Source organism: Lissotriton vulgaris, chromosome 2_1 (assembly GCF_964263255.1).
Source record: "Lissotriton vulgaris chromosome 2_1, aLisVul1.2, whole genome shotgun sequence".
In the NCBI taxonomy this organism is placed as follows: Eukaryota; Metazoa; Chordata; class Amphibia; order Caudata; family Salamandridae; genus Lissotriton; species Lissotriton vulgaris.
The window spans coordinates 1,426,641,157-1,426,655,978 of NC_141687.1; the positions used below are offsets into that span (position 1 = coordinate 1,426,641,157).

Consider the following 14,822-nt stretch of genomic DNA (forward strand, 5'->3'; position numbering starts at 1 on the left):
CTTCAATAACCACAACATGTGTCTCTATTCTAAGACCATTCCAAACGAGGTCACAAAAAGTAGCCCCAACTGTTTGATTTCAGGGCTCTCATGGTTCCTGTTGTAGACACTCCTATATGGTATTAGTGATGTTATGTAGAATCGGTAAAGTATTTTAAATTGTGCCAGTTTAAACCAAGTATTAGGAGCCACGTTTCTAACCTGCATGCCAATTCTCCCCCATTGCTGTTCAAAGAACTTTGTTGTGGAATACTCCTTCAATTTTATTTCAGTTCAGTCTTTGCAGTTTTATCTGAGCATCCTTTACCAAGTGTAGATGTTTGTTGCCTCTGGTGGTCAGTTCTATCATGCCTGTTAAGATATTAGCCCCACAAATGTATTTATGAAACGGAGTGCAATGTAATGCTTCTGTTTTAAGTCTCCCCGAGGGCACCATGGCCATTATCCTACCCCTACCCCATCTGCAAGTCCGAGTTGAAGGAGAATGCTCTGATAGTACCCTCCGATGATAATAGGGACTACCGATGCCTGTGATCATATTCCAAGATATGTTCGATTCCAGCCTCGTAATTACCTTAAGAGCCACTGAGTACAAGGATTAGTGCCTCTGATTGTTATTTCTCACAAAATATTAATGAAGTCAAGATCATGTATAGCCATACTCCGACTGCTGCCTGTTAATTTTGCATTAGTTCCAAACACCTACAAAGAAAATGACCAATGCATCTTTTGATGTTGTCGCTCTTTTTGGCATTCTGGAATAGTTGTGTTTTGTGCTGTCAATCGTGTTTTGTTATGTAGTTAATTACATTAATTGTAAAAAAAAAAAGCATTTACAATGCAACGGTTTCGCCTTTGCAAAAGTTAGAGCTATTGGCATTGTAAATGACAAAAATGTTATTTATGTGTTGGTTTTGAAAACAGATAAATAAATGGCATTGTCATTTACATCGCCAACAGCGTAATCTCTAGCAAATGTAAGACCTATTGTACCCTACTGGACGAGCTCAGCAGACAGCAATTACTACCACACACACACACCCAGAGCCAGCCCCACACACCCAGAGCCACACACACCCACACACCCAGAGCCACACACACACACACACACCCAGAGCCACACACACACACACACACCCAGAGCCACACACACACACACACACACACACACACACAACCACACACACACACACACACACACACACACACACCCAGAGCCACACACACACACACACACACACACACACACACACACAACCACACACACCCACACACCTAGAGCCAGACACACCCACACACCCAGAGCCAGACACACCCACACCCAGAGCCACACACCCATAGCCACACACCCAGAGCCACACACCCAGAGCCACACACACCCACACACCTAGGAGAGCCACACACACCCACACACCTAGGAGAGCCACACCCACACACCTAGGAGAGCAAGCACAGCGAGGGGGCAGGGGAGCAAGCAAGCACAGCGAGGGGGCAGGGAAGCAAGCACAGCGAGGGGGCAGGGAAGCAAGCACAGCGAGGGGGCAGGGAAGCAAGCACAGCGAGGGGGCAGGGAAGCAAGCACAGCCAGGGGGAAGGGAAGCAAGCACAGCCAGGGGGCAGGGAAGCAGGCACAGCCAGGGGGCAGGGAAGCAAGCACAGCCATGGGGCAGGGAAGCAAGCACAGCACCCCAATGTGTCTCTTCCACAGAACAATTCGTGGAGAAGTCGTCATGCGCAACAGGCCACAACAGGGGTTTTCATTGGAAACAGAATTAGCCCCTAGTTGTGATCAGGGGTCAAAAGTAGTACTGGAGTCACCGACCTCTGAATGAAAAGTATTCAATCCACCCGGACGGATCAGCAAAACTCTTGATATGCAGATTGCACATAATTCTTGGCAGCAGGCAGATTAACCCGCTGAGCTATCTTTTGATTGGACGCAGACAGAGGAGGCTTCCAGCATCATAAGGAAATTAATATGGGCCTGAAAAGCAGGACATTCGTCTGAAGTGATGAACACAAAAAGTTCTCCTCACTAAAATGTTGATAACCTTTGTAAGTTTCAAAAGAAAGAATTACAACATCTCTCCACAAAAAATCAGGCGTGTGCAACGTTCTTTTTACATGAGTGAGTATCTTGTGTAAACCCCAAATAATGAGTTACCTGTATGTCAGCTAATCTCTGTTAACTGTGAAATTAGATAAATTAATCGGCGGCATGCTCTGTGGTATCACGCGAATTGAGAAACTGTATGAATACCTTGTGCTGAACACTTACAATGGAGCTTGGTGGGGAGACAGCCAATGCAGCATATGGATGGGGAGCGGCGATGCACTGACTACCCCCTCCCCCACGCCACCCCTCACCAACCACACCCATACCGAATCTGCAGACAGCACCTGCTGCTGCGCCCTCTTTGTCTCGCTCCAAAAATACCCACAGGGCACTGACAGCACTGTTGCAAAATGTATTAACCGGTTGTTTAAATGGTAACAGTGCTTTCAAAAGTTTTCAGTAAGGCGCTGCCGTACCAAATGTAAACTCTTTTTATAGGTTTCCATTAAAAGGACAAATTTAATTTTAATCAATTGAAGCCTTTACTGGTGCCCAAGCAGCCTTTTGATTTGCTGAATAACCAATTTTACACATTTACATTTGTTTAAGGCAGCGCACCTTGCAGAAATCGCTTGTTTCTTCTTCGGCTAGTTTGTCACTTCCCCCAAAAAGAAAAATACCGGCCATTTGTTTATCTTTTAAGAGTCTATAAAGGCTGTGATGTGATACTGAAATAGAACTACATATAAAGTCATTTGTATTCATTTGTTATATAGTGACTCTTCTGTTTTTATTTACTTTACGTGGCAGTCAGAGATCAGAAAGGCAGCTCTAGATTATGTTTTAAAGCTTTCTTCTTACATGTTGTTTGATAAGGGGGGGAAATACCGGCGTTAGTTGAGTTTACTAATTTTTATTCCGGCCGTGGCATTTAAATAATGATTCATGCGGGTAGAAAACCAGTCAGGTGGCAGCAGAGCAGCAGCACTCATTCTTCAGCTGCCTCTGCCTTTTCTCTCGTCACAGTAGAAGAGACCTTTCTTGTCTCCTTTCAACTTGCGGAACTAAACCGTTGCAGGAACGGTTGTGTTTTTTAATTTTAAAAAAAAGGGGAACTCTTTAGACCAACTTTATCAATCTTGGGAACGTCGTTCTTCCGTTCATCTGCCCACTGCAACGGTTCGACCATTTAGATGAGAGACAAAAACTAGGCTCTTGCATAAACATTACTAAGAGGATTTCATGAAGTTGTAATTCAGGTTATATTAAACTAGTACAAGATGGCCTTTGAGACTGAATAAACGATCTTTACGTGTTTGTTTGTATGAGCTGACTGTCATTCTGCCTCATGAAACAAAATCACATCACTCCAAGATGGCCGACCGAAGCTGCCGGTCTGTCTTATATCGTCTAACGAACTACCACTCAACCATCCACAGCAGAGAGGAAGCGGATGTGATGTCTAACGTAAACCGGAACTAGTGCTACCGGTTGCTTCCATCCATGTGTGTTCTACTACAGTGAGTTGTTTTCGTGACGTCACCGCATAGGTAAAGTCAGTGTAGAAGGAAAGATGGGCAAGAAAAGCAAAAATGACGGACGTTTTCGGTAAGGCAGATTTGCTCACGGACAGCGGGAGGGGGGGGCGGGCACACGGACACCGGCAGGGGGGCCTACGAGGACACGGACACCGCGAGGGGGGCCTACGAGGACACGTACAGCGGGAGGGGGGGCACGGACACCGGGAGGGGGGCCTACGAGGACACGGACACCAGGAGGGGGGCCTACGAGGACACGTACAGCGGGAGGGGGGGCGGGAAAGGAACGGACAGAGGGAGGGGGCAAGGAAGGCACTCACCTGGACTTCCTCGGGCGGCGGGCGGCCGCGGAATGACGAACACAAACATGGACGCACAAAAAAAATAAACCCCCCCCCCCCCACGGCCGCGAGGACGACATCGCAGAGGCGGAGAGGGAAAAAATCTCGGGAACGCCCACGAATCTGGTCCGGCCATGACGGACAGATCTCTGTTCCAATGGCTAGCCTCCATTTATGGAGCTAGCCAATGGAACAGAGGGCGTAATCCCAAGCCCACTCTGTTGTAACATAAGATTTCGCCTGCGCCGAAAAGCTGCGCAGAGCGCAGCCTTCGGCCAGGCGAAACCTAAAAAAATGAAAAGGAAAATCTTATGGTAGTTACATTGGTTTATTTTGCTTGTAATATATGCGCACACACACACTCCACACCCTGTTCACAAAGTTACATTTACAAATGTAGATTTACTCATGTGTGAACTTACTGTTGCTCCTAGTGATAACATTACATTTATTTTTTACTATTCACTGTTTCCAAGTGCAATTTTTTTTTTTACTAGATGCAGACTTAGTTGCCTATACCCCCTCAAACTAGTAACTTTGCACACATAGCCAGATATCTCTGCCAGCAGGACTTGGATATCACTATGTTAAACTATAGAGAAAAATAATAAAGTTAAATTATTAAAAAGAAATTGTGCATATATTTTAATGTAAAATACAAATGTACATTTTACTTCAAATAGTTATTAACCCAGAACAATTTTTTTATAGTACCACTCATCAAAAGAAGGGCCCCCTTACGATGTCAGACGGACATGAGTCCGTCCAACATCTTTGGGAACTGGGACCGAGCGGCCTCCTGTCATTGGTCCCAACCCAGTAATTAAGATGCGACGAAGAACGTTTTGTTGCATTCCTATTCTTTACTGTGGGAGCATGCATTTCGAACGGAATGCATGCTCTCATTGTAAAGAGCTGAGGTACATTTAATCCCTGTACCCCGTGGCAGGCACCTCAAGGGGCCTGCCACGGGGTGTAGGGATCAACAGGGGGGCACCATAGTTGCCCCCTAGGCTGCCACCCAGAGGCCTTGTACCCATGGGGGCCCAAAGGTTGTTGGAGTCTGCCGTCGTAATCCCTCGGACTGAAAGAGCCACCTGAGGGATTACTGGAGGCTTTCCGAAAGGCAGACGCGCTCTTTGAGCCAGTCAAGAGGCTATTCAGAAACCCAGTTAGGATTCCTTTCCGACCGACCCCATCAAAATGGTCATAAAGGAATCCGAACAGCCGATTACGATGGCATAGGAATGGCTCCGACCAAGGGGCTCTAAATATTTAAAAATGTATTTAAAAATATTGATTTTCATTTCTATTCATTATCATTTCAATAATTAAAAACCCCCCCCCCATCATATTTATATTTAATATAAACTGTATTAAAATATTAGTTAAATTCTTATATTTTCTTATTTAAAGTTAAGACCTTTGTAAATGGAGAGGAGAGCACCACATAGAAATGATAGGTGAAGCTTAGGGCTCCACATAAGTTTGTGAATAGCATTTTGTAGTACATGAGTATTGTATTGTATTTGCATTAATATAGCACTATTTTAGTAATAAAAATGTACTCCAAAGTGCACTTTGTGAATGGAATAGGCCCTTATGTTCTGCCTTGTGGAGAATGAAGATTAGTGAAATATAGCTGATCTCTGTGATGTATATCTTGAAGAGCCTGTAGTCAAAATTCCTATTTATTTTCCTTTAGGGTAGTGATGTCCCGGTCAGACAGCAGCGGATTAACAGTGTTGCAGCTTACTTTGAGAATGCAAAAGTAGAATATGCAATACAATCATGCCCAGAACTCTTACGAAAAGGTACCTTTTTAATTGTACACAAGCCATCCACATGTAATTTGTTAATTTCATTTAATGCTTAGAAATAAGTTTTGCTTGGCCCTCACAAATTGCTGTGCGGGAGAGGGGTGGATTGACCAGATTGATGAAAGAGCATTGGGTGTGTAACATTAAAATTCGGAAAACTTGAAAATAACTTTTAGAAGTCTTAAATGAGTTGCTCATTCTCACTCACACATTTGTGTAAAATAGTGACAAACTGTGCAATTTAAATTACACCATTCTAATCACTTTTAAGTAAAGCGTGCTCATATTTAAAGACCACTCTAAAGGATAGATGAGGGGTTTATCTCCCAGGAGTCTTTGTTAAGCATAGTACCCAATGGTGCATATCGGGCAAGTAGTCCCGGCAATGGTATAATGGATTTACACACTGCTTTCCAAGGGTTCTAGATTTCCTCCAAGATTGTTTAAAAATATTGATTGGCAGATTGTGTATGTGTGGGGTGCACTAGCAAAACTACAAAAGAATGAAGGCCATTTCATAGGCGGCTTGGGGATGACACCCCATGGAACTTTGAAAATGCAGATTGTTTCTACCAAACGCCTTGCAACTGTAAACCTGATTGGTCACAAACTTGACTGGGATAAAAAAAAAAGTTACTGGGGTGTTTGTACCACTAATTAAACTGTGACGAGATCTAAAGATAACTTTACAGAGGGTAATTTACTAAATATAATTTTAAAGGCATGATTTGTATTCTTTCCATTTTATTTGTCAACTAAAACCGATAGTTGCACTTTCATCATACCGTCCCAACCGGACTAGGAAGAAGGGTCCCTACTTTTACAAGTCTCAAACCCTTACCAACTAGAGACCCCCATTTCTAGCAGATACATATTTAGCCTCTTAATGTTTTTAACCTTAAACATTGTAATAGGAGAATAGCATCTCAAACAGCTAGAATGGATTTTTATAGCTTATGCGATTCTGCATCCAGGAAAAACATTTAAATATTTTGAACCTCAGTCGGGCCATTTTATGTAGCGTAAATCATGTCCCATACTTGTTACTTTTAGTTGCGTTTATGCACACAAACAATGATTTAACCATTAAGGTTGTGGATTACTTTCGAAGAGTTGCATAATTAACCATTTTGCCACTGCTATACTTTTTATAAGCCCCGCTTATATTTTGTCTATGTAATTTATTTTTGGGTATTTCGTAACTGATCCACTATTTCATAGTTGTGGGTGCTACATTAGTTCTGTTTCATGTATCTACTAATAATCATTCAAGTACCAAATTCATAACAGGAAAATAATGGAAAATGAATGTGAGTAAAACTGGCATAATTATGTACAGATCATGAGTAAGGCAGGCTGCCTCAGTTTTAGATGATTTCTAAGGTTAAATCCGTGATCATGAGGTTTATTTGGAGCATAGACTGTATACATTTTCAAGCATCCTATTGAGGCTGTAACATGCAGCTCTATAGCATTCAGATTTGTTGTATTCTTTTGCAGCAGGATGCTTGCTTTCAATTTTGTATTTGATGCATTTGTGAATTTAAATGGCCAATTAAACAGTAAAGAGGTTATTGAAATCTAATTCACGTTTCTCCAGACTTTGAATCTATGTTCCCAGAATTTCCTGAAAATAATCTGATGGTGCTTACTGTAACACAGAGAACTGCAAATGACATGACAATATGGAGCGAAGAAGTGGAAAGTGAACGAGAAATGCTGCTTGAAAAGGCAAGTAATGCTAGATTTTAGATTTTCAAGTAGGTGATAAATTTAATGAGAAAAACACAGTTTTTCTTGGTGCTGAACATTTAGTAGTCACCAAATTTTACAATTACTTTAAAATGTGCCTGTCTTTATAAAAATAGATTAAAATGGTTTTCATCCACAAATTTGAAAGCTAGGTGACCAATGGTTGTCATAATTGCCTAATTCGTAGTTTACAGTCCCATTTCTTTTGCCTAGTGGGAGCCTGTAACTGTCTTTCAACCAAAAATCGCCATTTTAATATATAAATGTGCATATTGGAGGCAAGGTAGCAACTGTGTAATTAGGGTTTCGCCACACTTTGAATTTGAAAATAATTTTTTTGATTGCCTGTAAATTAGTCCCATTTTCTGAATGTGCATACCCCTACTGAAAGTGGCTTAGGTTGGGGATGTTAAGATTTGTGTAGGCCAATTCAAGGGAATATAAGTTCAATGGGTGAGGCAGGGCTCGAAAAATCCACTCACATAGGCGAGCTAAATTTAACAAGGTCGAGCTGTTTTTAGGTCCTACTCGCCCTTTCTGGCGAGTAGGAAGACAGACTAACTTTTGTCCTCTGTCTGTGAAAACTGAGCAGAAGGACAAGATAACAAGATTTAAAGGCATTTTTATTGCTCGCAAAGTTGTTGAGCAATGAAGAAGCATTTAAATCTTGTTATCTTGTCGCATTTGCTCCGCTTTCAGAGACGGAGGTCAAGTAGGTTGCAGTTAGGTCGAGGAGATTTTTCAAGGCACTAGTCCTGCAGGGCTAGTGCCATTTTGGGGATTTTTCGAGCCCTGTGAGGTGTCGGTAAGCTTGCTCTTCTCGTTCAAACTCCCATAAGAAATATTGCTGTCTGCTACAGCGAAAAACTCCAAACAGACTTGCACCAAACTTGTTTGAAATAGAACATCACCCAAAAAGCTTGTTTTTTCGATTGGATGTAAATCGATTCAGTAGTTTCTGAGATATGCGCTTTAAAAAATGTGCTGTGCGAGCATTGAATAATTACAATGTAAAATTTCTTGTCTGTTTAAACTCATGAGCTCAAGTTCAGTGAATCCTATTTGAATTTTGCAGATTGTGAGTGGATAATCAGGACTACAATTTATATTTTTCCTGCCCATCAAAATTCACAGATTTGGTGCTTTGAAAAAAAATTCAGAGAGGAGGCAAAGCATGTTACATTTTTCCAATAATCAAAAGGGGTTGGATATGATAACAGACATGGCAAAAATTGTAATGAAATGACCAATGTAAGAGCCAAAATGGCCAAGTGTTCCTTTGGCATATTTAAGTTTGCATCCAAGCTAGGTTCTAGGCGGATACCCGACATGTTGTACTTATATCGTCATAAATGCGCTGCCCTGGCCCTCTATGGCTCAGGTATATGGGCCCACTGTAACCATAACATGCTCCACGTGGAGGAAAATAAATTTGTTAAAAAACTTCTGTGTCTACCACCCTCTGCTTCAACTAAATTGATCCATCAGGAGGTTGGACTGGAACATCTTTCTGATTTGATCAATTTAGGACCACTGATAGTATGGAGATCTATATGGATTAAGGAGCAGACGGGGTTCACAAAAAAGATTATTCTAGACTGTCTCCACATGGAAAAATGTTCCCGTATTCCGTGGCTTAATTATATTATTCATGAATTTAAAGATGTCTTTAACCTTGCAGTGTGTGATAATCCACTTCGTGTTATAGACATCCCAAAGACTGAGCTTAAACACGAATTCCTGAGGGCCAGTATGGTAAAGCGTAATGTAGCTACCTCTAAGTTTTCTACACATGTTTTTTATGATAGGTATAACATGGTAGAAACAGGATTCGCAGGATACCTTAAAATGGTTACTATTCGTTCCCACCAATATGTTTTGACAAGATTGCGGATGGGGACTGTTCATTTGCTTGTTGCGTATCCTCATATGAAAACTTACACTACTGCCCCCTGTCCATGTGATGGGACTACAAAGCAAAGCCCGGAGCACTTTCTATTGTTATGCCCTTTTTATCTTCATCTCCGTAAAATATACTTGAAACCACTTTTTAAAAAATATAATGTATCCACAATTGTATCTGCTATGAGGCTTTTATTTGGTCTTGGGTCGCAGGACATCTGTTTTTTTACTGCTGTATTTATCTTGAAGTCTGTACGCTGGAGGAATAATATGTTTCTTGATATATGAATGTTCTAAAATCTGCTGTACCTATATGTTTTTAACTATTTATGTATGTATGTACTTTTATGATTATTAACAAATGATCGAATAAAGTTTTTGAATTGAATTGTAAGAATAGTAAAAAAAATGAATTTAGTGTATGGTAAATTTGCGTGAATTTATGAAATCCGTAAGCACATGGCTACCATTTTGTAATCACAAATGGGTTCAATTGTCCAGAATTTGCGAGTTTAATAAAAACAAACATTTGCAAGTGTAAATTTGCAAGTTTTCATTAAATCACAATTTTCATAAAGTTAAAAAGGTAGTAAACCAAGGATATTGTTGGGTGCAATTTAGCTCAATACTCCCAGAAATTCCTGAAGAAAGTTTAAGGTTTGTTATGAATGAAAACGCACTTATATAGCGCATGGCTACCCATAGGGCATCCCAGTGCATCGTGTCACCACACTCATTCAACGTTGATCAAGCAAAAAGAAAAGTCTTCAGCTGTTTCCTAAACCTGAGATGGTCAACTTCGAGGCGGATGGAGTCAGGAAGCGAATTCCACTGCCTGGTTGAGTTATAGGAGAACAATCGTCCTCCCGTCCGAGACTGTTTGACCTTTGGAACTGACAGCAGTTGTTTATTGCTAGATCTCAGAGTCCTCTTAGTGTCACATAACTGCATCAAGGGCTGCAACAAGACTGGCCCTTTACCCGAGATGCACTTATGAACAATACACAGTGCTTTAAACCTGACCCTATCTACAACGGGCAACCAATGAAGTCGTCTTAGGGCAAGTTTAGCTGACTTATGCCTAGGGATACCCGTCAAAAGTCGAGCAGCACAATTCTGTGCTGTCTGCAGTTTTCCAATGGTTCCCAGTGGTGCCCCCAGGTAGATTACATTTGCGTAGTCCAACCGTGAAAGGACCAAAGATTAGACCACCATATGCCTGGCTTCAGATGGCAAAAGGGAAAGAATCTTCCGCAATGTCCTGGTCAGGCCATAACAATTAGCGGCAACCTTACTTGCCTGAACTTTGAGATTCAATTTACAGTCCAACCAGACCCCAAGACTCTTAATTTGTGTCTTAGGGACAGGAGGTGCACCAAGACAGACAGGCCATAAAGAATCCAGATTTTGGGGTGCAGCATGCCTAAGAATCATTATCTCTGTCTTTGTGCCGTTTAATTTAAGAAAGGACAGGTCCATCCACTCTGAGACCTTCACAAGACAGCCCTCCAAACCTGAGTTTGGGATATCTTGCCGATTAAGGCCCACTACTAATTGAGTGTCATCCACATATGTGACAGTGTGAATCCCCCAGGGAAGTACCACCTCGGCCAATGGCCTCATATAGATATTAAATAAGGTGGGACTCAACGAAGAACCCTGCGGGACTCCACACTGCAACGGCCTCTGCTCAGAAAGAGTGCCTTCTTCAAAGACCACAAAGGACCTGTCCGAAAGAAAAGACCGTAACCATTCCAGGACAGTTCCTTCCACACCCATCTCCCTGAGTCTTTGAATCATGATGTCATAATTCACAGTATCGAAGGCTGCGCTGAGATCTAATCAAATAATTGCAGCGCGGCGTCCAGTATCCAAGATCTTCCTGGACTCTTCAAGGACCGCAAGGAGGGCGGTCTCCGTTCCATAGCATCGCCTAAAGCCAGTCTTGGTCAGGTGTAGGTGATTGCTCTCCTCCAGATGACTAGTCAAGACTGCTCTCCTCCAGATGACTAGTCAAGACTGCATTGACGTGTCTTTCTTGCAATTTGCTCAAACCAGGGAACAGGGAGATAGGCCGATAATTGTTATGGCTCAGTAAAACTGATATCCATCTAAGATTCTCTAGTTCCAGTGTACGGTGCACATAGCACACCATATCGGACCCCTAATGATGTTTTTCTCTGAAGGATAGCTTTTATTATTCCGTGTGCCATTCGCAACTCTGTGTACTGAGGATAACCTGGAGGTCTGTTAAGGTGTGCATTGAATGTTATACCTGGAAAATTTCAGTGGGTTTTGTGTTTGTTCTCAGAACTATAACATTTTATTTACATTTTTTTAGTGAATGTGTGTGTGTGTCGCCAGTAGGCTGTTATATTTAGGACCTAGTTTCCATAGGGAAAAGCAATTTTATTTTTTTTGATTTGCCAATAACTGACACCGTCTGACGAATCTTCGCGAAATTTTCAAAACAAATGTGCCACTCACTTCAGCTGCTGTGTTGAAAGTTTTGGGGTGGTCCATCACGCTGAGTCCAAGAAAATGGTGGGGGCTCCCAAAACGCTTTTTTTCCATGTTAATTTCCATAGGAAACTTTAGACACAGCTACATCCCGAACTGCGGACTAGAATTAAACCAAATTTGGCAGAAAGGTAGCTCTTGGCCCGGAAAGCACTCTTTTTGTTAAATGGTGTAAATCAGTTCAGTAGTTCCTGAGGAATGTAAAGATTTCTCAGATATACAACTGTGGTCGCGGTGGATCAGCGAAACTTACCTATCTCGTGCCTAGAAATCTGATTGGCTAGCAACACTTCAAACCAGGAAGTGCTTGCAGCCATCTTGTGACTCTGTTGAATGGAGTCACAAGCAAAAACGTTAAAAAGAAAAGGGGGCATGGTAGAAACACCCTGACCCCCTATGCCTTTGTAGAGGGTTCCCCCCAAAAAAGCATGGTGGGCTCCTGCCCCTCTCCGTGCATCCTTGAGGACCCACCGCCTTCTCAGGGCTATATATTATTACTAGCTTACCCGTCGCGTGTTGCTGCGATCTCAGAGGAAAGGAAATTTAAGGAAACTTGTTATGATCACATTCAATTTACATTGTGTCATTCTTAATGAAACTTATTCATTTTAATATGGAAAACATTTCAAAGTGTTTTAATGCTGCTTATTTATTCGAGTGCTTGTGGATACACAATATTTTATGTTTTTCCGTCTGGTGCGTAGACTAATAAATCAGAAGGTTTTCCGACGCGTGAGCTGGCCACATACAGTTGTCCATGTGAGAAGCACGGATTCTCCAAATCTAGTCCACACACTTGCAGCGATTGTCCTTCTGCTTTGTTGATGGTCATTGTAAAAGGGAGTCTTACCGGAAACTGTAAACGTTCATTATTGGAAAGATTATGAGGGCCCTGGGGGGCCGATATTTAACAAATTTTCTTTTTTTTTTTGCCAGAAACCTTCGCGAGAGTTTACTCAACAACTTCCCAAAGTTTCATGCCGATCGGATGAATGGTGTAGTATTGCATAAAGGACAAACAGACACACTTTCATATATATATATATATATATATATATATATATATATATATATATATATATATATAATTTAATGCATGGGGGCTCCATCCCTCCCCACGCAGCCCCAGGGACCGCCACCTCCCTGGGGCTAAGTTCTAAATGGGAGGGAGGGGCCACGCGGTCCTCCTCCTGCAGCCGTAAATGGCCCTGGGGACCTCCATCCCCCAGGGCCGGCTCCAGCAATGTCCTGGGGTGCCTGCCCGGGACATTGCATTGTGCACTTTGAGCAAGTGAGAGCATTTTGCACTCTTGTGTTAAAAGCGGAGCACACTTTGCTTTTTACATGCAGGGAGCAGCTGCATTTCAGTAGATCCCTGGGTGTACAAATCAATGCCGGCTCCGACGGGGGCCTTTAGACTCACTCTTCGGTCCCCAACAAGAGGCCATGGGGTCCCTTAGGCCAAAAATGGCCTGGGGAGAGGGGGCACGCAGCCCACTCCCTTTTTAAAAAAAAAAAAATGGCCGGGCCCTGAGTGATGAGGTCCCTGGGGCCAAAATTGGCGTGTGAAGGGGGAAGGGGAGGGTGTGACCCCTTCCCTTTTTTTTTAATCGCAAATGAATAAAAACCTAGTCTAAGGGGATGGGATCCCTGTGGCAGACATCGGCCTCGGGATGTGTGTCCGCGCTGTCCCCCCCCCTCCCGTTTTAATTTCTTGAAATAAAAAAAAATGGGCTGGCGAATGGGGTTCCCGGGGTCCAAAAGGGTCCATGTAAGGGGGAGCCACACAGCCCCCCCCCCCCCCCCCCTTTCCTAAAATAAAAAAAAACTAAGCCGGCAACTCGCCGGAGGCCCCGCCCCCTTTACTTACACTACTTTGCAAACACGCCTCTGGCGCGCTCTTGCTTGGGGGATGAAGTCCTCTTTCCAGCGGAGGGTCACTAGGGGCCAACTAGTCCACCTGTTATTTCCAGTAAGCCCCACATAGTGGGATTGCTAAGAGGTGCTCTGAGACCATGCCCCTTTTTCCAGCACACTGCAAACGCGCCTCCCAGCGTACTACTGGTGGGGCGATGAGTTCCATGTGCCTCTGAGAGCCTCAGAACTAAAGTGGACTTAATCCCCAAGCAGCAGTGCGCCAGGAGGGGTGTTTGCAGAGTGGTGGAGAAAGGGGGCTTGGCCACTGAAATCCTCTCCGCAAACCCACTGTGTAATTTGTTTTACACCTTTAAAATATGTGTGTTTGTGTGTGTATATAAGGTGTAAAAAAAAAAATACGGCTTTTGTTTGCTGAATAATTTTACATAATTCACTGCTATCTGTCATATTGTAACAGATGACTTTGTGGTGTGAAAGTTGGTAATCCATTGAGATGTATGAACAAAAAAAGCTTGGCATTGATGATGATGTATGTAACCCATAGAAAATGAGGAGCGCTATCAACAAAAAGTGACTAGTCACTAGAGATTGAAATGTTCTATATAGATCCATAAAGTGTTCTTATTGTCTTGAAAAAAACCAGCTGTAGAAGCTGTCTGGGCATTTGAAACCCATGATACCTTTTCTTAGAATAACTCTCTTTGGTAGTACTTCCATTCTGTAATATTTGACTTCACTCTTGACATTCTTTTAGTGTCTACTATATCCTGCTGACTGTCTTTATTGAATAAGCAGTCCATGTCTACTTAGAAAATCCTGTACTGGTGGCATGTGCTAAACAGAATTCTCTCTAATATCTTCAAGTAAAACTGGCATGCCAATAAGCTCTGTAAAGCAAGACATAGTACAAAGTTTGACCTATTTAGGTGGCAAAATCTCCCTTGTGCCTTTGTCAAAATTCTGGAATATTGGACTCTGTTCCATTTCCTATATATCATGTGTGATTGACATAATT

At 42.5% G+C, this 14,822-nt stretch overlaps 1 protein-coding gene across 3 annotated transcripts in view; it reads left to right on the forward strand.

The window, feature by feature from the left end:
- Positions 1-14,822, forward strand: part of MMADHC (metabolism of cobalamin associated D) — a 92,347-nt gene that overhangs the window by 46,359 nt on the left and 31,166 nt on the right. For all 3 annotated transcript variants that reach the window (XM_086957250.1, XM_086957248.1, XM_086957249.1), the window contains exons 5-6: positions 5,641-5,749; positions 7,356-7,486. In XM_086957250.1, coding sequence (XP_086813376.1) covers positions 5,641-5,749; positions 7,356-7,486 — 240 coding nt within the window. The remainder of the gene's footprint in view (positions 1-5,640; positions 5,750-7,355; positions 7,487-14,822) is intronic.